The sequence below is a fragment of the Manduca sexta genome, chromosome 26 (assembly GCF_014839805.1).
Source record: "Manduca sexta isolate Smith_Timp_Sample1 chromosome 26, JHU_Msex_v1.0, whole genome shotgun sequence".
NCBI lineage: Eukaryota > Metazoa > Arthropoda > Insecta > Lepidoptera > Sphingidae > Manduca > Manduca sexta.
In genome coordinates this window covers 15,902,413-15,925,391 of record NC_051140.1, presented here as the reverse complement: position 1 = coordinate 15,925,391, position 22,979 = coordinate 15,902,413, and the positions used below count along the sequence as shown (strand labels likewise).

The 22,979-nt window shown below is 35.3% G+C and overlaps 1 protein-coding gene and 1 non-coding gene across 2 annotated transcripts in view; one reads left to right on the top strand and one right to left on the bottom strand.

Moving 5' to 3' along the window:
• LOC115450836 overlaps nt 1–22,979 on the bottom strand; it is a 99,881-nt gene that overhangs the window by 9,703 nt on the left and 67,199 nt on the right. Inside the window, exons 7-21 of the mRNA XM_037443512.1 lie at nt 21,945–22,113; nt 21,393–21,552; nt 20,029–20,773; nt 18,985–19,128; nt 17,812–18,012; nt 16,915–17,093; nt 15,368–15,514; nt 14,135–14,253; nt 11,660–11,832; nt 7,667–7,790; nt 7,277–7,388; nt 6,333–6,611; nt 2,251–2,422; nt 1,765–1,883; nt 369–629 (exon numbers count right to left, since the gene is read on the bottom strand). Of these exons, the coding sequence (XP_037299409.1) occupies nt 369–629; nt 1,765–1,883; nt 2,251–2,422; nt 6,333–6,611; nt 7,277–7,388; nt 7,667–7,790; nt 11,660–11,832; nt 14,135–14,253; nt 15,368–15,514; nt 16,915–17,093; nt 17,812–18,012; nt 18,985–19,128; nt 20,029–20,773; nt 21,393–21,552; nt 21,945–22,113 (3,104 nt within the window). The remainder of the gene's footprint in view (nt 1–368; nt 630–1,764; nt 1,884–2,250; nt 2,423–6,332; nt 6,612–7,276; nt 7,389–7,666; nt 7,791–11,659; nt 11,833–14,134; nt 14,254–15,367; nt 15,515–16,914; nt 17,094–17,811; nt 18,013–18,984; nt 19,129–20,028; nt 20,774–21,392; nt 21,553–21,944; nt 22,114–22,979) is intronic.
• Trnaf-aaa lies at nt 63–135 on the top strand. Its single transcript has one exon. It is a non-coding gene; the product is annotated as a tRNA-Phe (tRNA).

Below are 22,979 nucleotides of genomic sequence, written 5' to 3'. Positions count from 1 at the left end.
TTAAACAAAATGTAATTTGTATTACAAGGAAATAATCAGTAATTTCAACAATATTAATATAAGCCGAAATAGCTCAGTTGGGAGAGCGTTAGACTAAAGATCTAAAGGTCCCCGGTTCAATCCCGGGTTTCGGCAATTCTTCTTTTTGTTAAATTTAAAATCTTTTGTAGTTAAGTGTAGTAGAAGTTGTCTATTTTTGTTTGACAGTACATATTATTGAGTATTAAAATCATATTTTTTTTAATAAAAAATCTGATTCCATAAACCTTATAATATTAACACACAATATCTACCGAACTAAAAATAATATAACTACCAATTATAATCTATATTATATAGACTCATCTATAATTAAAATAAACACCTACCTTATAAGTCAAAGATGGGGAGTTGTCAGCCAACTGCCAGACCACGACCGTCCTGTCCTCGGACCCGCTCAGCACTATCAGGTTGTTGGGTGAGAAAGTGACGCAAGTGACGTGACCAATGTGTCCGCTGAGGGTGGTCTGCAGGCGGTGCGTGGACAGCTGCCACACTCGCACCAGCCCGCGGGCGCACCCGCTCGCCGCCAGCTGACCGTCTCTAGACACCTCCAGACAACTTATCGGGATCAGCTCGCTTTGTTCCGCCTGTTGGGGAGCATTTTAAAGTTTCCTGTGAGTATTTTATTATACAGGATAATCATAAGTTTCCTGTGCCTATATTTTATACAGGATAATGAGAGGAGGAAGTGGCTCGTCTGATGATTAGGGTTACGACTGCCATAAAACGATAGCAACACTTGAACGCAACAGACAAGAAGTTTGAAATACAAAGCACTGGTTGGGCAGTGCTTGCCAAAGCTTTGCAATTCAATGTAGTAATTGTGCTCGTTATGTTGTCCTTCAAATAACTAGTATAGTCCAGCCATGAAAGGTTCTTCGATTAAAATGCCCGTAATTGCAAAAAGACGGATTCGTCCCCGTAGACGGAATAGGGCCACCCTGACGATAGGTAATTCGCAGTGATTAAAATATTAACCGGAACATAACAATGGATTCACACTGATGCTAAGAGGCAGAAATAGTTATCATATCTTACATACGTAATAATATTCTTCAATGAAGAAAAACTATCAGTTTTGAATTTTTTAAACTCAAATAACTAGCTTGCCCATAGTGACTGGCATTTCTTAATTAACTTCACGAGCAAAGACACGCCACAAAGTGACATCATAGTAAAAAGACGAGATAATTTTCATTTTAAGTCAAGCAATTTACAATTCGACGAAAGATAGACCTTATAAATGTTGTTAATATTAATTACTGAATAAACTTGTGATCTTATTTATTTCTTTGTTATTTAAGTAGTCGATGAAATTAATAAGTTATAGGGAAAGGTGTTCCTAACTTTAAAATTGTTTTTTACAATTGAATGACGAGACGAGCAAGTCGCAGGCATGATAGCTAACAGCAATATGGAAATGGGCATGACAAATTGATGATGATTAATTTTATGTACAAATTAATCACATGATTCTGAATCTTTTTCAGTGGAAATTTCCTATAATCCCGAATAATTAGTAAAGGGGGAACTATGAATTATTGTCCTTTACAGTTTTTATCAATATAAGATAATCAATATCTAATTTTGACAATATAAATACAAATTAACATAAAAACTTGTAATAGTGAGCCAGCGGCGTGTCATAATGTCAATTTAAAAGCCAATATGTCCATAAATGTACACCCAAAAAAATATATATTTCCTCGTAGTATGTCTTACCTGTAATAAAGTAATATTCGTCGTGGATTTTGTCTGACGCCGTTTCATCTGCTTGGTCGGTCGGAAGTTCGTCAAATTGTCTTCGGTGTGGAATGAATAAATGGTCACTCTGTTGCCACCTGCAACAATCAAATTTGTTACTAAAACGTAAACCTACGCAGAAATAATTCTAATACACAAATGTTTGAGAAGAAATAGATTTACCCGATAAACATCGATCGTTGAAACTATTTTTAAGAAGTATGTTTAAGTTTGATCTTCTACGTTAATTTTATTGCACGTATTACTGATGCAATTGTAACCTTTGAAAGCATTCTCTTTTTATTGCCTCATTAAATGAATTTACGTTATTTATTAAAGAATTACAAAGAATTGATGATCCACCAATATAATATCTTCATAGAGATAGGTTCGATACATACATATTATGGAAAATATGTCACAGGGGTTCCATAATATCTTTTTAGGCTAAATAAGGTGACATACCAGCAGCTAATAAGAAATGATCTCTATCCGCCACAGCTAACGCCGCTAAGTCGTGTGCCGCTGCCAAGGTGCGCAGGAGTTGCGCGGAGTGCAGACTGTACAGGTAGATGCGCTGGTCCGTGCAGCCGACGGCAGCACGCGACGAGTCATGCGCCACGCAGAAGCATTTCACCTACGATAGACACAACACCGTAATGAAAATGATGTCCATAGCACATTATATTGACATCATTTTCTACTTTCTGATTTATAACCAACCACATAGGTGGTTGAACAACGTCAATTTAACGTCAACGTTCTTATCGCCTATGTACTTTTTTGTACTTGCCAACCTTTTTTCTGTCCAAAAATAAAATAGAAGAAATTTTGCTACTACTACTTCTCACAAAGAATTTGATTGAATCTTTTCCAGCTGCTTTTGCGGCTGACTGTACTGTAATGTACTAGCGGCTTATTGTATAATATAATACCTCTTCAATGAACGGACGTTCTCTACTACTGAGCACTTCTGGTACGAAATATCTTTGTAAGGAGACTTTTCTATCCTTACTTGGAAAAATAAATATTATGATATGCTCGAAGGTCTTACAGAATGCACTTAGACATATAAAATGATGAAATTGTATAGAGAGTTTGCTGAAATATAAATATACAGGGTAATTTTCACATTGTCTTACTCAATGATATCACATACTCGTCGTTGCCTCTTAACATTGAACCAAGAATTACATTTGATTCAAAAGGAATCTTGAAACAAATTCGCGTCGGTACAACCAAAATTAATCGGATAGGATGTAAAATAACGGCAGTTGAAAAATAACTTCTGAATTTTCAATAGACAAGTAAAAGTTAAAAAGACTATCAGCTGAGCAGCGAATATTGCTGATGGTGTGCGATGCAAGTGGCTCTTCATATTTGGATCAAGGCCAAGAGGCGATGTTCTGTGAACACCATTTTGCATTGAGTCGATATCGACGGCCAATCAGTTCTAATACAGGGAATTAACGCCAGATGAAGATATAGTAACGGCGTGCGGCTGATTAATGAATGAAGAATGAAGATGCTTTGATTAATGTATGGAGAGTGATATTAATATGTATTTGTGGGAAATTCTCAGGAAAAATAATAAGTATCTGTGAACCTATACTATTATATAAAGCTGAAGAGTTTGTTTGTTTGAACGCGCTAATCTCAGGAACTACCAGTCCAAACTGAAAAATTCTTTTTGCGTTGGATAGCCCTTTGTTCGTGGAGTGCTATAGGCTATATATCATCACGCTATACCCAATAGGAGCGGAGCAGTAATGGCTGATCTCAGGAACTACCGGTTCAAACTGAAAAATTATGTTTGCGTAGGATAGCCCTTTGTTTGTGGAGTGCTCTTAGTTATATATCATCACGCTATGACCAATAGGAGCGGAGCAGTAATGAAACATGTTGCAAAAACGGGGACAATTTATTAGTTTTGAGAGCTTCCGTTGCGTGCGCTGCGTAAACGGTTAAAGTTATGCAACAATGATGTATCACGGGATTGTTCCTCTTAAAAAGTTCTAAAAAATATATTATAAAACAAAGTCCCCCGCTGCATCTGTCTGCCTGAACGTGTTGAACTCAAAAACTACCCAACGTATTAAGATGAAATTTGGTATGGAGACAGTTTGAGACCCCGGGAAGAACATAGGCTCCCGGGAAACTACTACCTTTGTAACGAAAAACTTTATAACGCGGGCGGAGCCGCGGGAAAAGCTATATCAGATAAAGATCTACAAAACTACCCTCCAGTACTAATTTTCATTTAATTTTAGCCCATCTAGAATTCTAGAATTCCATTTAAATACAATTAAGGAAAAATTATCACAAGTATCTAATTTTAATAATGATTTACAAACATGTATTACGCGAACACACGCCATAATTACTTTTCAGAAACAACAGTATTAACGCACACTATACATAAGTATGAGATGCGAAGGATCGGGATCACTTAGGAAAAAGCGGTCGAAGTGGAGTAATTTATTTCCTTTAGCAAAGAACATGTAAGAGCTTAACCAATTTACTGATCCCCATTAGCACCGAGCAAAAGTCAAGCATTTACTTTCTGTAATACATCAATACCCACGTGGCTTCCGATACATAATCTATTAGGTGTACCTATTTATTTTTGTATTAATTTGTATAATTGTAAAATGTTGGTAGATATTGTAACTTTAACTTTTTGGATGACCATGAAGGCTGCAAAGTCTTCAAAACGTCGGGATATAATTGTAACATATAAAAAACCGCGAAATAATCCGCAAAATAGCTTTATCACAATGTGTATTAATTTTAAAAGTTTATTTATCAGTAGCCCACAGAGATGAGGAAATAAATACAAAATGCATTTTTCAGTTTAAAAAACAAACGTCACTTAATTTATACATTATGTACAAGAAGTAAAAAAAATTAAGTCTCGTAAATTGTTAAAAACAGTACCATAATGTAAGTTTTAATATCTAATGAAGTACCATCTCGTCTTATTTCGGCTCTCCATAAACTCGTTTATCAAACATTAAAACGCCACAAGGAATAAAGTTAAGAGAGCGATATCGCGGGATTAATTTAATACAACCTCTCATAACAAAATAGCCAACTCGAAATAATTTTATTTCCTCTTACGCCTTCCAAACGCTTATTAGATTATAAACTTGCAAGATCAACTTTTGCTTCTAAAAAGATGTTTTGTCTTATAGTTGGTTGACGTTTTGTTGAAATGAAAGCCTTTATTCCGGCGATTAATTAAGAAAAACAATGAGCTACATTGTCTGTAGTCAAGTTAATTAAACGCTAGGATTTGTTACAGTTTTTTCTATACAACTCATTTGTTTTTCGCGAGGGTATTGTTGAGACATTCAGCCTTATTTTAAGTATTAGCATAATTACGAACCAAACGCTGTTTGTAATTACCGTAGGCGTGACGTATCTTCATGAAACTTTATGTCGAGTAAAAGTTTTGCGTTTAATATTCCATCACACAAATTGTACGCAGGATTTTGACAAAGATTTGTATCGTATTTCAGAATTCGGGTTCGCTATTGCGCTATAAGTTATAACACTAATCGCGTTCCTCATGAAATGGGTTTCATCAGTGGCGAAGCGTCTATAAAATCCGAATCCTACCGGCTTCCCTTTTAGATTTATTTAAGTTTGTCTTAGTTTTTGTTTTGTGTTAAATTGGCCGCGATATGTCAAATAAGACATATTTTTGCCGAAAAAAAATTTGCTAAAAAATTTCACCACTTTCGCCACTGGGGTTCATAAAAATATAAATCTTAAGCGGACCTTATCATTATTCCAAATTACTTTTACGTAATTTTACGTCCTAGTACTTAAAGTGTGATACGTTCCTCCTTTGAATGGTTATAAGGAAAAAATATCCCTTTATTATGAACACAAGCATAAACCTCTTAAGACCCTCACTAAAAGCCTCTACAAGCAACATGATTAGGAAAATTCATCTTTACCTTTCGAGTATGTACACATTTTAATAATAAAGAATTAAAAATAAAGCTCATGATCTTCTTGTTGGATAATAAATACATTATCGTCCATCACCTTCATCACTAAAAGCATAGTGAAGAAATAGCATATAAAGAAAACTAATCTTTGCGTTATATCTGTTGAGCAGGAGCAAGTACGAAATAACTTCCAGCAATAAATTAAAGGTGTTCCCTTTTTATAGTGTAATAAAAAATAAACTATTGACTATCACTAAAAGCCTTTATTTAATGTAATAGGACTCAATAACTTACCTTAACTATGTCTTATGTGCATATGTCAAAAAGTTCCGGTGATGAAGGTCCTCAGTTGCTGCTCGTTCTTTCCTTGCATCGTGAACAACACGTTCTCGTTCATCACTCAAAGCCTAGCAAAGAAATAGCACACAAAGGAAACTAACCTTAGCTTTATGTCTTTTGAGCATGTGGAGGTAAGTTCCAGTGATGAAGGTCCTCAGATGCAGCTCGTTCTTTCCTTGCATCGTGAACAACACGTTCCCGTTCATCATTGAAAGCCTAGCAAAGAAATAGCACACAAAGGAAACAAACCTTAGCTTTATGTCTTTTGAGCATGTGGAGGTAAGTTCCAGTGATGAAGGTCCTCAGATGCAGCTCGTTCTCTCCCTGTAGCGTGATGAGGAACACGTTGTCGTCCGTCACGTCCATAGCGTGTATCGGCGCGCCCGCGTTCACAGTGCTCAGCAGGGCCGAATTGTCCACGTTCCAGGTACAAACTGTCCCGTCCTGGGAGCATGTTACTAGTATCTCGCCGTCTTGGATCACTTTTACTGCCGTCACTGGGCCTCTGTGATGGTCTACTTTTGTAATCTGTGTAGACAATTTTATGGTTAGGTCCATAATATTTTGTTCAATGTATAAAAATGTGGTGAGTTAAATATCACTAAGAAGACGAATATAAAAATTATACTATCAAGATTGTGAATGATTAAAAAAACATGTAAGATATAAAAAATAAAGAATAATCTATGAGAATAATTAAGAAATTTAATTAAAATCAGAGCTATACAATATCCTTATTTTGCTAGTTATAGGATATATTTTATATCCGCCCGAATAGCGACCACCGTACAAGGTTTTAAACCCGCAACAGCTGGGGCCTTATTCTCTATCCCGCACGTTATTTTAACCGTGCGTAACAAGCACGTAACACAACGCATCATGTTTAGGACTATAGAAATTTGGCTTACAGAATACCATTCCACGCACATTTCTCAAAGATAACATGACACGGCCGCGTTACGCGTTTACACTATCATACAGAATAAAGGCCCTGCCCACGTAAGTGTGTCGCGTTCCGAGATCAGCCTGTGTATATCCGGTTTCAACAGACCGACATAATTTTGTCGACTGCCGAGGTGTAATCATCTCTCGTCAGTCGACATTCTATTAGACCCTCCACTTACCATCAGGTGCAGTGGGGTGCCTTTACTGTGTACGTACAAACAAAAATTGTTTGATCAAGAGACACTTACCAAAGTCCCATCAACTAGTGAGCTCACGATGACTGATGAATCTTCTCCTCCACTTATGACCAGTGACCTGTTGACAATCGCAGCCACGCACAAAACTGGTGCTATGTGCTCCCTGTGTAAAAATGTACGATGATTATTTTTACACTCAAATAAAAACTGCAATTAGTTTTCTTAATGCTTAGGTCCGAGACTACAATTATAGTACAACGCGCAGTATTATGCAAATAAACCTTTGAAATAAGCACTATATTATGAAATAATCGTTGGTAGTGCTAATGCTTTAAGTAACTATTTCCTAAGAACCCAAATCAATAATGTAAAATATGACATAAAATTGGCTGAAAAATATGACCGAACCTGGTTTGTTGTATGAGAATTAAATATACTCACAATATTTTCGTCTTGATGGCTAGGGTATGGAGGTCCCACACTATAACGCTAGTGTCTTCAGATCCAGTGAGCAGATATTGCGACTCCCTCGTCACGCACATGCAAAGTATCCTGCCTGAGTGACCTGAACCAATTATTTGGAGTTAAATATTTGTTATAGATAAAACATTTTTCATGTCATTACGGTTCATTTTTGTATGACTACAAATCGGGTGAGCTCTACAAATACTAAAATTAATACTGTGTTTTGAGACGTGGGAAAGAAATGTTTTAATATGAAAATGGACTTAATCATTTCATGAACGTAGCATGCTTTAATTTATTACTTTCAAAATAAATGCAGGTTAGAATCATAGCAAAATATGTATAGCAGATGCTTTTAGAAGGAACTAATGTCGATTATGTAAGAATATAATTAGGGCCGACAAAAGATAATACACAAAAGGCCTATTATACAAAATAAAGGTACAAGAAACCACGGCCACGAAAAAGAGTAAAAGTATAATAACGCAAAGGAGAGTACTATTTCATTCATTATGAAAATGAAATTTTCTCAAATAATAGCGAAAGAACAAAAGCTTCACGATAAAAGGCCAACGTCGTGGTCGGCCAATGAAATTAATTATATAATTTACCGAGAACCCTAGGCTAATAACCCACTCTTGCATTAAATATTAGATGATGTTCTAATATATTTGACTGCCTCTGTGGCGTAATTGTATTGGTACACGGTACGAGTACAAAAAACGCACTGAGGTCCTAGGTATGAATCCCGGGTCCAGCCAAAAAATAGGGACTGGATTTTTATATCTTAAAAATTCCTCAGTTGTAGCTTAGAGTCATGAAGTTGGCGTTGTGAAACCGCGTGTCTCGGAAATCACGTAAAGAAACAGCTTTACACGCTTCCCAAAGCACGAAGGAGGCGAGGTACGAGGAAATTAGGACTAACAGGTTCTGCACCTGATTTCTCTCCAGTCTTGTCGGATAACCGTCTTACCGGACTTGCGCATATACTTATGCACTATATTATCTCCTGCATAGTTGTCTGATCTCCGTTGATTGGTCGCCGTAGTCGAAATTGGGCCAGGAGAATTCATTCATCATATTTAACAAATTTATTGTACTAGATAATCTTATTTGTATCATGAATAATCTTTTGAATTGATCAGCCCAGAATTTTTTTTTTAGAGCGAAATAGCATTCTACTGAAATTGAAGAAGGCTTTTAGAACTGACCATATTAATATTATGTTGTCTCTTATTACAGGTCAGTTAATAAACGGCGATTTCAAAAAATATTTCCTTTACCTTAGCTTAATTAATATAAATATTACTTGCAAATTACTAAATTAAAACAGAGGTGTAGTGAGAATTTTTGAAAGGTATTTTGTTCTTCTAACATTAATGAAGAAAATGCTAACACGTACAGAAATCTTCCTACATTGTCCAATGTTATAATAAACTAATCAAAATGCATAGTTTAATTTATGAAATAAATAGAATGTAAGACCGGTTGTACCGGATATTGTTGATCGGTTTTCTATCAAATAAATGGAACCAACGAGAGCGGTCGCTTCACTCGTATCATTTATTTAATTGAATGTCGTTTAAAATGAATCCAATTTCCTATAAACCTAAATTATAGATGTTGCTGAATAAAGCTTTCGTTCCAATTTGGATTGCGCAATCTGTTTACAAATTGCGAAATATATCAGTTAAATTCGTGATTATACTATCAAAAATTTCTCTGCTGACGAACATAGTACTATTATTAATATCATATCGACGTATCCTTCATATATTAAATTTTCCTTTCTTTTTAATCAAAATAAAAAAAATATCTTTATAAGAGGTTTATGCTATTCGATATATTATTCGACTTTTGTTTTTATCTCTCTGTACTATTTGAATCACAATTCACAGTGCCTCTAAACCCCAAGCTCAGATAAACCGATTGTCAAGCATTACGGCAAGCAAATGTAAAAAACACCCTACGATTGCAATGCAAATGATCGGTCTAGGGCTTTTCTATGTATTCAATCCAGTGATGTTTTATTGTTAGAAATCATTATATATAATAAAACAAAGTCCCCACTACGTCTGTTCGTAATAACAGAAACTTAGAAAATGCCGAACCGATTTCGACGGAAATTGGTGTGGTATTTTGAAACCCTGGAAAGAACATAGGATACTTTTTATCCCGGGAAATATACAAAAAAAAAAACTATTTAACGCGGGCGGAGTCGTGAGCAAAAGCTAATTTTTAATAAAAATACAATGAATAAATGTGTTACGAAGAAGCCACGATTATACATTCAGTAGATACTTGTGATTATTGTTACCAAAGATTCTAGTTGAGTTTCCATTACAAAATTTGCGGTAGATTGTAGCTTTATAAGTTATATGCGTTAAAAAAAAACTCTACTGCGACATATTTAAGTTTTAATTTTGTTTAAAAAGTCTATAATTACCGCAATGTATTGAATAGAACAGCTTTTTATAAAGAAGAATAATCAATAATATCATTATCCGGGATGTCGACACGTGTCACCGAACAGCGGTCGCCATAAGCCTTGACGAATTTACGAGAAATTAATCCGCTGTGGGCAAAAATCCGCAGCGTAACTTTATTTCACTGCTGTTTTACAAATTGATTTTCATATTTTATGATTGGATACTGTGGGAGTGGCAATTTAAGTTTTCTCAAGAATAGTTTTCAGATATAAGGGTTTCTAACATTTTATATGGAATGAAAAATATTATTGAAAACGGTTTTGTTAAACATTTTGTTTTGAAACATAGACATTAGGGAATTCATAGTCTACCAGTAAAATATATCGCATTTACTCATTCATTGAATAATAGAGCCGTACTGTACCTAAACAGTTTTCTCACCGCATGAAGTAACCAACTCGACCAGGGTAGTATTTTCAAAATCCATATCCACTTGATACATTAGTTTACTCTTGTATTTTATAGTCTATAATAATTATCAAGGCTAAAATTTCCCAATACTCGATAACTTTTTCCATAATCCGCTACACCAACGTAAGGAAAACAGCATTGTTGAGAATTACATTCAAAAACTCATATCAACGAAGTTGTTTAAAATTCACATATTTCAGAGGCAAAACATACTGTGTTATGGTATTATACATTGAGTTTGACACAACCCCTTGTAGCGGGAGGGGCGATTAGTTTTGTTATGACGTGTCGGGAGGTCGGCTGAACCCTCTCCTCTAACGTATTGTTAACTACGAAGGATACACTGCTCCTCGGCGGCCGAAAATAAACTAAAACCACATGAGTAATGGCAACTCCGCTTCTAATATTAAAATTTATTAAAGTTTATATTTATTTGAGATAAGTTAAACACAGTGTTAGCATGAAAGTTTTGTACTTTTCGGCATTTAATTGAGTGATTTTGGTGTGTTTAGTAATTCGAATCCTTTGTATTTATGTTAAAATACAATTTACTTTAAAATACGTGTAAGACCTTAAAAGCCCGTTATAGAGTATGAAAAGTAATACCAATAACAATCTCATGTTTCCTAAAGGTGTCGAGCAAGCATTACTCAACGAAACCGAATAAAAAGAAAATATGTTTTTAGAATTTTATATATCAGATGTTCGTGGGAGGATTCTACATTTGGGTGTCTATATAATTACTTTGTACCAGAGTAGACATCACTTTTCACAGTACTTACATTGCCTCGTTTTCATTAACATCATCATTATCCACATAAATTTAACTGTTAAACATTTTATTGAGTTGCATTTTTACTTATAAAAAAAATCAGTAACATGGGACGACAGAATTTTAAATACTCTGTTTTAATTTTTAGTATTTCGACTACAGTATCAACTCCAAAAACCTTAAAAGTAAAATTATAATACACAACAAATATTTATCAGTTAGCACTTATAGAAGCAACAAAGGCAAGAAGCCATTTGAATTTTATTGACATAATAAATAATATTAAAACCACCATACCTTTAAAAGTGTGAACTTTTGAATTGGACATAATGTGCCAGAGCTGCGGGTCGCCGGCAGAGGGCGCTAGTACGAGGTGCTGTCCCGACGGCGCGAGCTGCAGCAGGCGAGCGCCCGCGCCCGCGCCGCCCACCGACACCACGCGGACTGTGGACGCGATCGGCGGGTGCAACCTGGACAACAAGCTTGATAGCACGCCTTTTCCCCCTTTTTCAGCGGTAGGGATAGGTTTAAGCACTATATACTTATCAGGCACTTTTGTCTGTCCCGAAGACCAAATCCAAGATGATTGTGAATGCAATAAATGAATGTAATGGTAACAATTATTTTTAAAAATTTGGTGATGAGGATGTCTCAAGACAATTCTTATGAGAAGCAAATCATTTTTTTAGCATTTTGGTCTGGAGTTTTTATAAAGTAGACTTGTGAGTTCTCTTTTGGTTTTTATTTGTTTTGTTAGATTTTGGAAAAAGCATTCTACGGTGCATGTACGGTGCAACCGTACAAATTTGCGCTCTCAGCATTTTATTCTAATACCGCAAATATCCATACTTCTAGCTTCAGTTCGCGTACCGCTGAGCAATAAGCCGCGCGTGCTCATATCAAGCAATTATCAATAAACAATCAGTCTCAACCCATCATTAACATTTTATAGTGTTAAGTTTATATCAATAAACTGTCGATCATTTATATCAAGTGTTGTTCTTTATCATATCATCATCAAAACAAACTATAAGGTGTGTGGTGCTGAACCTAGACCGTACAATAGTATTACTCGCTCATCGTTACAACATTAGTGTGTATTCTCTACACTTGATTTATTCTAAAAGGCAACAAACAGGAAAAAACCAACAACGAAATAAGAAGGAAATAAAACCTACAACAACTTGAAAGTAATGTATCGCCGATATCCACCACTTTGTTATTCCAATTACAACTCAAGGACTCGGCAAAGGCGAAATAGTAAACAATACTTGAAATGGAGAGGATTATCAGGTGCGGTCGGCATGGTCCAATCTACCCGAAGTGCCGCGGGCGAGGGTAATTGAATAAAACAGAACCGTATCCCGCGTATTGATCTGTTACTTTCCACGTGTCGGTTAACACTTGCTTTGGTAATTGATCGTTTGTGAGTTTCCGTGTCTGATGACGTCTGTATCAAGAGTTTGGATCTTGTTAGTTTGTTTAACGAAGCTCAAGTGTGATTGGTTGGTATATTTAGGTTTGTAAAATGTCAGAATTATCATGAGAGTTTTGTATTTGAAGATGTCATGATATAAAATGCTAGTCGTAGTTATTGCTCATAGCGGCGATAACATAGTTGGGAGTGAAACCGGCCTGCTAGGATTCATCTCTTGGGTTTTAAAACCCAATAGCATGTATCTCTGATTTTTCTGCAGTTTTTTTGTGTATTTTTTGTGAATGACTTTAACGGTGAAGGAATCTATAAGAATGTCGATGGTATGTGAAATCTGCCTTCTATTTGCATAGTATTGTTGCCTTCCTAAACGAAATTTGAAGTATGGAGTGATAATGGATCATAGGTCAGATCACAGGTCATATTCATACATAATGACCGATAAAATAGTTCAAACAAGTAATTAGCACAAGGGTACCCCCACACGGTGGGAGTCTTTACGCTTTTTTTAGGTTTATACTCTGTAATTAAGCTATTTGTTTTTTATTATATTTTTATTAGTCACAATTAACCATGAAATGCCTTGTGTTGAATAGGTCCCTTGAATAAAAATACTGTATATAAACTACGTACAAAGATAGAGCTTGGAAAGTGCCATACTTCAGAAACCAAGTTAAAGGTTAATTCTAGTACTAGATCACACGTGTAAGGTAACACGCGTGTTATGTTTTACGAATGTGTGAGAACGTACAGTTGCTGTTAATGATTTAATAACTTTCCTCAACAACTCTGTTAATCTAATTGTCCATTTATATGTAATGTAATTAAGTATAATTTTCTTTATCATATAATTTTGGGTAACAAATAGTATAATTACTATACGTTATGATGGCTTTATAAGTCCGTCCATTTGGGTTTTGTTCTGGATGATTGTTGTAAGTCACGATTTTGGGCACAAACGACGTTTCACGGAGGGTTGTGGGGCAAGGAAATATTCAGTTTTCATTAAGAATACAGCAGCAAATTAAGTATGTAATAAAAGAAAATGTTACACAGCCTAATATTTCAGTTATTTTATTTTACTTTTTCTCTTCATGCGTAGTAATTAATTGTCGTTTTCATTGTCATTACATTACTAACATACTTACTTACTACCCACTATATCAACTTTGATAGCATAAACATAATTCGTTTCTTGATGTTTTCTACTAGCAAATACCATTCTAACTTTCTTAAATATGCTAAAAAAAAGTTATAGTCCAATCTTGTAATAAATTAAACACCCATTTTTTCAATTTCACTCGTATTATGGTGTATAGTCGTATGTTTATACTTACCAGCCGTTAAGAGGCACCAGCAGTGGTTTGTCGTACCCGTCGCACCAGGCCATCGCAGCGGTGACCAAGGTAGCGAGGACGCCGCGTCTTGCTACCGCTGGTCGCAGCCACGCTATTATCTATACCAGATTACCAGATCTATTTATAGTATTAATGTTATTATCTACACTAAATGATTATTAAGTAGAATGTTATAATTAAACTGCTACGGGAGAAAGGACTCATTGATTTATGTAGAGAATGAAGAGACGGATTTAATAATTTTCAGGCCATTTTTGGGAATATTACGAGCGTAAATGATGCTAAAGTGAAATACATAAATAATATAGCTATTTTTGCTTGATGTTGAAGAAAGGAAAAGAAAGTAACCAATATATAATACGGATTGAATAGAAGTATCATAAAAAAAAATCTTTATCCAAATAGTCTCTTACAAGCTCTTATGAATTACTGTCTCGGAACTAATAGATTGTGTCCGTTTTATCACTATTTAAAAATTACAGATCATTTAATATAACTATACGACAAAATATTCGCAAAAGCGCATCAAATATAATTAATTATCAATTTCTAACTGAATCAATATTTCCTATCGAGTATTTCTTATACAGCATAACGAATGAACCGTATATTACCGCTAAGATAAAAAAATAATGATCCCCCATTTAAGTTAGAGGGTTAAGTTTTAAAGGCAGTAAATTTTAGTTGCATGATAAACCAATATCGTGAATAGGCGAAGTTTGTCGGGCACAGAGGTTTATAGAAACTCGTTAAGGGCCTTTACGGCCCCTGCTGACATCGAGGGGCCGGATTGATTGACACTTATTCCAAGTACAGCCCTATTAAATTGTTAATTTATTTGAAGCTGACACACGTAAATTAATATTGAACTGAATTGTTTTAGAATGGAGTATTGTTCGATACGTAAATGTTTGATGATTAATATCTTGTGATTATTTTGTGCTAATTGTATTTTGTAAATAAAGGTGACATTAGAAATTGTTTATTTATGAGATTTTTGTAATTGTGATACCTTAGCTATTTTTATTGTAGGAAATAGGCAAATACATTATAATTACAAGCAAAATACTCATTATTACATAGTCCTAAACTTGAAGTGTATCAGAAAAAAATCACTCAATAAAATTCACCCTAATGTCATGCAGCCCATTTTAAAGAGAAATAATTGATCTTATATTAAGATATGTACAACAGTCTATAGAAATAAAATACCTGTGCCCCCAACTGCATAGGGTCTCTCGTGAGGATGTCGCTGGACTTCCTCACGGCTCCGTACACCAGCTCCACGTCGCGGTCCAGGATGTAGCAACGAACGTGTTCCAATATACAGCGCAGATACGATATCGTCACCGTTTGTACCTGCGGGCAATATTAACTAAAATAAGTCTGGGAATGGCAACAGATTTTAAATACCGCGTCGATAAATTCTTGTAATGATTAGTATCGATACAAACCAATTTCGTGATTAAATGGCGAACAATTTTTATATTATAAATTTTACTCAATTTAATCAATTTAAGTAGGTACAAATTGCATATAAAATTGTTACAATTAATCATAATCGTAGTTACCAGTTACTAAGAATGAAAGAAAAATCATAGGCACATATTTAATGCAAATTTGATTTCAAGCTATTTTTTCAATATTGTAACTAAGTAGCTTCAATTAGAGCTCACCTTGTCAACTATTAAAACCTATCTTCCTACCATCTTTATAGAAATTCCCAATCCAGATATTTTCCATTTTTCCTATTATGAAATATCGCGTTAAGATACATCTTCATTCTGATAGTAAATTAAAACACATTAATATAACTTACTTTGGATCTCATTTAATATCTGACTCATTCGGGTAAGGCATTATTTTATTTACATTTCCTTATTTATACAAAAGATGTAATGTATAGAGATGAAATATTACACCTAAAATATAATATAATATTTATGTCTTCAGAATCTTCGAATTACAATATATAAAGTCTCAAAATAATAACATATCTAACTCCGCTCTGTATTCACATAGAACATAACCACCGTAACACTAACGTGAAGAAACTTCAAAACAAACTTCACTCAGAGTAAACTGAACTCTCCATGTTTTGTAACAAACTTGTATTTTGTTCACCAGATTAACGTCTAATGGCATTACATTTCGCAAGTTTTGAGGTCAAAGTGACTCATTTGACGACAAAACTTCCCTAACGGCTATTGATTGTGTTCACATTAACAGTTGGCAAGGGTAATTACTTATTGCCTTCTGTTCATCATTTTCGTTTCTAAGGTGCGAGTTATTTCTATCTTTTGTCCAAAAGCAATCATAGAATGATGTATGGCATTTTTAACTTTTTAAAAACAAACAAAAATGAATCTTCCTTCTCGTGCAGAAATAAAATGATCGAATTTCGTGCACAAGCAATATCCGTTTAAACCTTTCAGAAACTTTTATTGCTTTGAATGACGTAACGAGCTTGCCGTTCGCCTGATGGTAAGCGATACGATCACCCAAAAACAGTAGAAACATCATCCAACACCTTGAATTATAAAGTATTGTTTGGTATTCCACTGCGCTCGCCATCCTGAGACATGAGATGTAAAGTCCTTATGTCCAGTAGTTACTCCGACTACAGTGTCCTTCAAACCGGAACACAATAGTGACTACACACTGCTGCTTAGCAGCAAAAATAGAAATTGCAGTGGTACCTTAATTTCTACTTAACAAAGGCAGAGATGAATAAAAAAAACCAGAGAAACAATACTCACAGCCGCCAACAAGAAGTCAAAGTTGCACACTGTAAGGTCTTTTAGTTTGGAGAAGTCTCCAGCAAGTAGGAGATGAAGCCAGGACTCTTCAACATGGCGTTGCGTGAACGCGGCAGCAGTCCTGCTGGCCGAGTGGAATGGCGTCGAGTCCAGGAGTGCGTCGTCGTCGTCGACACAACCTAATTTATTTATTACTATAAAATATTTAGTAGTAACAGTTTTGATCTCAGGCATATTGTGTTTGAATGAAGAATTTTTAAAAGTTTTGGTCCTTCGAACCACGCACGAAAATATATAAGCGTTGTTTATTGCAGTAAGCATCAGTAGGACGTTTGTAGGCCTAAGTAATGATGGGCTATAAATATTTATGTAAGTAAAAAAAAAGTGAAAAAGTTATCTAATAAGTTTTGTGTAAATGTAATCCTTTATTTTTGATCAGTTAATATTTCTGTACTAGACTTTGCATGTTTAAATCCTTATATAAGTGCAATGTTTTCTTTACTAACTAAGGTTGGCGTGTCTGATTCTCATCGCAACATAATGTTATGTCTTCACCAATTTATCACGTAACGAATAAAAGTTCAGTAATTTTCTGTATTTCGAACCATAACACGCAAGGTAAATAAGTTATTTAAGATTTACACAACGAAATATGTGTGTCATGGAAATATAACATTACATTTTTAATAGCACTATAAATATATGATCGTCAAACGAGAGTATTTATCCATAAAAATCTGGAAAATCATCATCTTAGAAGTCTGTAAAATTAACAATTAATTCATCTGAAAAACAAATGACTATATACAGTATATTTAAAACTACAAAAAGCTATGCCGTTAACAGCACTAAATTTATAAATTGAATAAGAAACAATCTATTTACAAAGAAACATACCCAATTCCTGAGCCTCGGACGTGTCATTATCATCAGTCTCCTGCAAAAAGTTGGCGAAATGCAACGCAGCCAGATCCGAATGAGCGTCTCTCAAGGCGCTTTGCACGCGCACGTACCGCCGCCGCGCGCGCGCGCCCGCCGCCGCGGCGCGCCACCGCCACGTGTTCCGACCAGACACTACGTTCTCGATTATCAACGTTTCTGGGAAAATGTAATAATAGTCGAACAGGCCGGCATAATTGTGTCCACTTATAGTAATACCAGCTCTGGATTATAAACTGCCTATCACAGCACGGGGCTGGTCCACTACTAAGACAGTAGGCTTTAATTCACCACGCTGGTCAGTGCGTGTTTGCAGATATATCTTTGAAATTCTTTTAGAGAATTCTCAGGTTTCTGAGGATTTTTGCTTCACCGTTAAAGCGAATTGATCAATAAGTACACGTAGATTGTGTCCACATGCGAGGAATAACCATCTCTCGTCATTCGATACTCTATTTAGCTTATATTTCATCACTTACAGAGGAGTTATTTCGTCTTGCCGAGAAAATAGATGAAATTATCAATACCATGTTTAAGTGACTTCACTACATCTAGTGTTAATTGTATTGAAGCCTAAAGAGCCTAAAGCCTAGGAAAATATCGAATGGTAAGAGATGAAAATCATCCCTTGACAGTCGGCACAATTAAGCTGGACCGGCTAATAAACGCCTCTTCAAGCTGCACACTTAGAGCCAGAAATTGTTGTAACAATATGATGAATTCTCGGATTGTTATATGAAAGAGAATTCATAAAGGTGATGAATTTAGAAAATTCCAGGTAATTTTTAAAGTAGCAATATTTTGAAGATTTATAGGCCATTATAAACTAGTAATTACATTTGGTGACGCTAAAAGAAACAATGTTTTAGTTACGTAACAATACGAATGCCAATTTATCATCATATTTTGCAACATTTTAAACTGACATTAGCTTTCAAAAACCAACAGCAAATAAATTAGAGATATGATAAAATTGGCAAAAGTTCAACTGAAAAGACAATAAATGTTATTTTCAGAAGAATTATAAAGACAAAAAGTATTCAACGACATGACACCATAAATAATAAAATAACAATAAAACGCTATAAACAACAATACAATAAATAAGAAAGAAAAATCAGAATCACTCACTCATCATGTACTTTGCTACGCACAACGTTGAAAAATTGAAGTTGGCGTCTCTCAATGTTATTATGGCTTCGCTGTTGCTCGTAGGCATCAAGAGTTCCAACAACTCGAGCTCGGTGAGACCAAACTCGGAACAAGTGATGTAACCTTAAAAATAAACAAATCAAGAAACCATTCGACTGCAGGAAACCTATAAAAGTAGAAAGTTTTTCGCAAGTAATAGTATCTTTTAGAATATAAGTTTTTCGCTTTGGTAAAGTTGGGAAAATTTTCATTTATATTGGCTTTCTTATACAAACATAACAAATATGAAGGACTTGAAAGCGGTCCAATGAATAAGTTACAATCCATTGAGAGAATAGATACTAACGAGGAAATAGAAAATCATAATATGGGTCTGTCAAATAAGGAATCTTATTAAGCATGGTATGCCTTTACTCAAAGTAATTACTGATTTATTCAAAGTAATTGTTCGAGTAGCTACCGTTTATCACTTTTATATTATATGCAAAGATACATTTAGGCCATGAATTCCTATACAGAATTGGAGTGCTGTTATTTCTACGTACATTTTCAGACCACAAGATTACCTACGTTCCATATCGGGGGCCTTAGCCAAGATAGCTTTATACAATCGTTAACGTTAATATAAAACAAAATATATATGGGATTGAGATCCAATCAATAAGTCAATCGTTAGAATATGCCGTTCTCATAAATAAAGTTAGCGTTAACGATTGTAGAAAGGCAACTTCGCTACAGCCGCTTGCATTGCTTTACTAAGACATGAAAGGTCACAAGATATTGCCGCTAGTGGACACTTACAAAAGGTGACTGAGTAAAAATATTTTCGACTATAAAATGTAGAATGTTCCAAGCATTCAGTCTCCAGGTATGACATATTTTATCCGTTTAGAAGGAAGGTGGAATGCGAATTTTATTAAAATTTATCGTACTAAGCTTGCGGGTACGTGGAGACCGTATACATTTTTCTAAGACTTCATTTTTATTTATTACTAGAAAAAAGGCAATGCATACAGTACTTACTTGCTAATTTGCTAAAAGCTTTCGAACCGAACACCACTTGTAGGCTATCGAAGGCACCGTCAATGTGATCACCGTAGCTTTTATTTTCTGGAGTCTCTTCGATCGCGTCAAGTAAATAATAACAGTTTTGAACTTTGAACTTCTCCTTTTGAGCCGGTGTCAGCTGCAGCAGTTCTAATGACACCGCACTCGTACATACTAAGAAAACGTTCCTTGGTAACGACATCGGCAACCACGACAGCCCCGTCACAATATCACATTCCAACGGATTCACTCTATGAACGTTGTCAATAAATATAAGCAAAATTTCATTTTCCATATCCTCGCATCTCCTCAGAAGGCTTTGGAACCAGTTATTAATATATAAAGGATCGAAGCTCGCGTCTTTTGGCAAATAGCCCTCGGGAATGTTCAAGATTATTGATATTTGTTGACACATGACTCTCAAGAGTTCCAAGTTGTAGGCCGATCTCGGCGTCGAGGCGGAAAACCTTATTATCCTCAGAACGGGTTTCGGGAAAACCTCTTCGCATTTATAATATAAATGTGTCAAGAGCGTGCTCTTCCCTGACGCGTCAGGGCCGTATATTAACACCGGCGGGTGGCGAGTTCGATTCTCGTAATGCTCCTTCGCATTACTAAGAATACTTTTAGCCGCCTCTTCAATTTGCTTAACAGTAACTTTATACAAACGATTATTCTCTATACATATCCTAAGATGAGTGATGTGCTCCAGAAACACTTCCTGAAATATAAATGCGCCCGTGAATGAATGATTAATGACTCTTGTCAAGGTAGCGAACTAAACATCTCAAAGTTACTTTGTAATTTGCGAGTAATTAAATTCGTTTTTAAGTTTTAATTGCTCGTTCAACTCCGTTCTTGTTCTTGTACGTTTTGATTATAATCAATAAAGCTATTTTGTATCATAAACATTACGCCTAATTTTAGGTCATCTATTTTGATCGTACGTTACTGACATGTGCTATTATCGTTAATAAGTATCAAGTCATCAAGTCGTATGAAATCATGCTGTCATAAACACGTTAGTATGGTAACTCAATTCTACAGTAACCTATTATAATTTAGTATTTGTGGATTAGTTTTATTTTGGAAATGTATTGATGAATTGAAAATGCTATATGCATAATTATAGATTGAAAAGGTAGTGAAATTGATATTATTAATTTTGTCATTATTTCAATCTACTGTCTAAACCACAACGTTTAATTTAGATATCTCATCTCTCTCATCACATCAGCCTACAACTGTCCACTGTTGAACATAGGCCTCCCCTTAAGCGCGCCACGTTACGATTTTTTTAGATATAATAACTATAAATCGTCCATTAATGCAGCACAAACCTGTACAGTCTTTTTCCTTCCTTTCCCCTGATCTGGCTCGGTACTGAGGCTGTCGTCGACCAGCGAGCTTACCACAGCCTGTACCTTCTCCCTGAACGGTGCCAACTTCTCCTCGTTGTCAGAAGCTACATCGGTCCTTGATGAATCAGCTGATGTTGGCCTGGTAGGAATTACGGTATAGAAAGGTGATGTTAAAAATTTGGGCAGTAAACTTTAGTAGCAAATAATTTTATACTTAATAAGTAAGTAGTTGTTTATAAGAATTATATTTGTTATGTGTAAATAAGGAGTAAGTTAAGTTTATTCTTCAATTTTCTCTGTTATATCATTCCGATTATAGAGAAGTAAAATTGGTATTTGATATCCGTTTCCAAAGGAAGTAACTACATAATATTATGTTGTCTGTAGTTTTCGCACTACAATATGATAGTGGAGTTTCTTCCATTTACATTTGCATTTATACTAATACTTTGCCGATTTTAAATATCTTGACCTATTCGACATAGCTATATAATTGTATTACTACTGTATACAATTTTATGGTTAACTTACTCTAGTCTAACAACATGAGTGTCGGGTAACACATCTTCCATCTTCTTCATAAGGCTCTTTAGCCTGTTGTTCGCTAACACAGATAGCTTAGAGTCCTCTGGCTCTTGGTCTGCTACATCTCGTAACACCGCTATCAAACCTTTTGGGTGATTACCGTTAGCCAACAATTCTGAAACAACGGCTTTATTATAGACATCATTTACACAATTCAAATTGCTAATTCATCTTTTCTTGCAGGTATTGACCGAACGTATTTCGCTTACAACAAAACGCCCATAAATTCTTATTTAACGAAAAACCTCAGGTGCACAATTCGAGGTAGATTCAGCGCTTGAACTACAAAGGTTGATAAAATATTTACTATGAATGTCGCGGCAAAAATCCTTTATGTTCGTGATATGTACAAACAAACAGAACACGATATTTCAGCCGCCAGTGTTGTTTCCGTGTAATTGGATCCCGCTGCTGCGGACTTTTAAGTTTTTCCAATAAATGAGTTTTTTCAATGGCCCGTGCGATGCGCTCATATCGTATCGCTTGGCTTTTATCGCTCCGTAATGTTATTAGTTCACGATCGATATTGGAGGTCTTGGCTTTATGAAATTTTACTATCGTATTTTTCACTGGAGCTTTATTTTAAATGCTGTTAACGATAAAACGTATGGTTCATGTTACTTAATCAGAAACTTGGTTTCCTTTACATCTTTACTAGGTTTGTTAAAACTATTACATTTTATATTCATGGGCCTTATCCCTTCAACCGTAAAACTCTCGTAAACGCAAGGGACTTAACTTACTTACTTGGCTGACTAGCTAGAGGCTCCCAAAGGAAAGTTACCTGCCTGGGGACCCGAAAAGAATTTAATCAAAAGAAATAATAGGGACTCCGCGAAAACAATTTCCGACTTCCTTCCTGCCGTAGCGCGAGTAAATAAGTATGTGCAATATTTGATATACACACAACATTTTTAGAGAACTTAATCTTGATGAATTACGAAAAAAAAATTGTTAAAAGAAAGTTTTTGTTCGTAATAA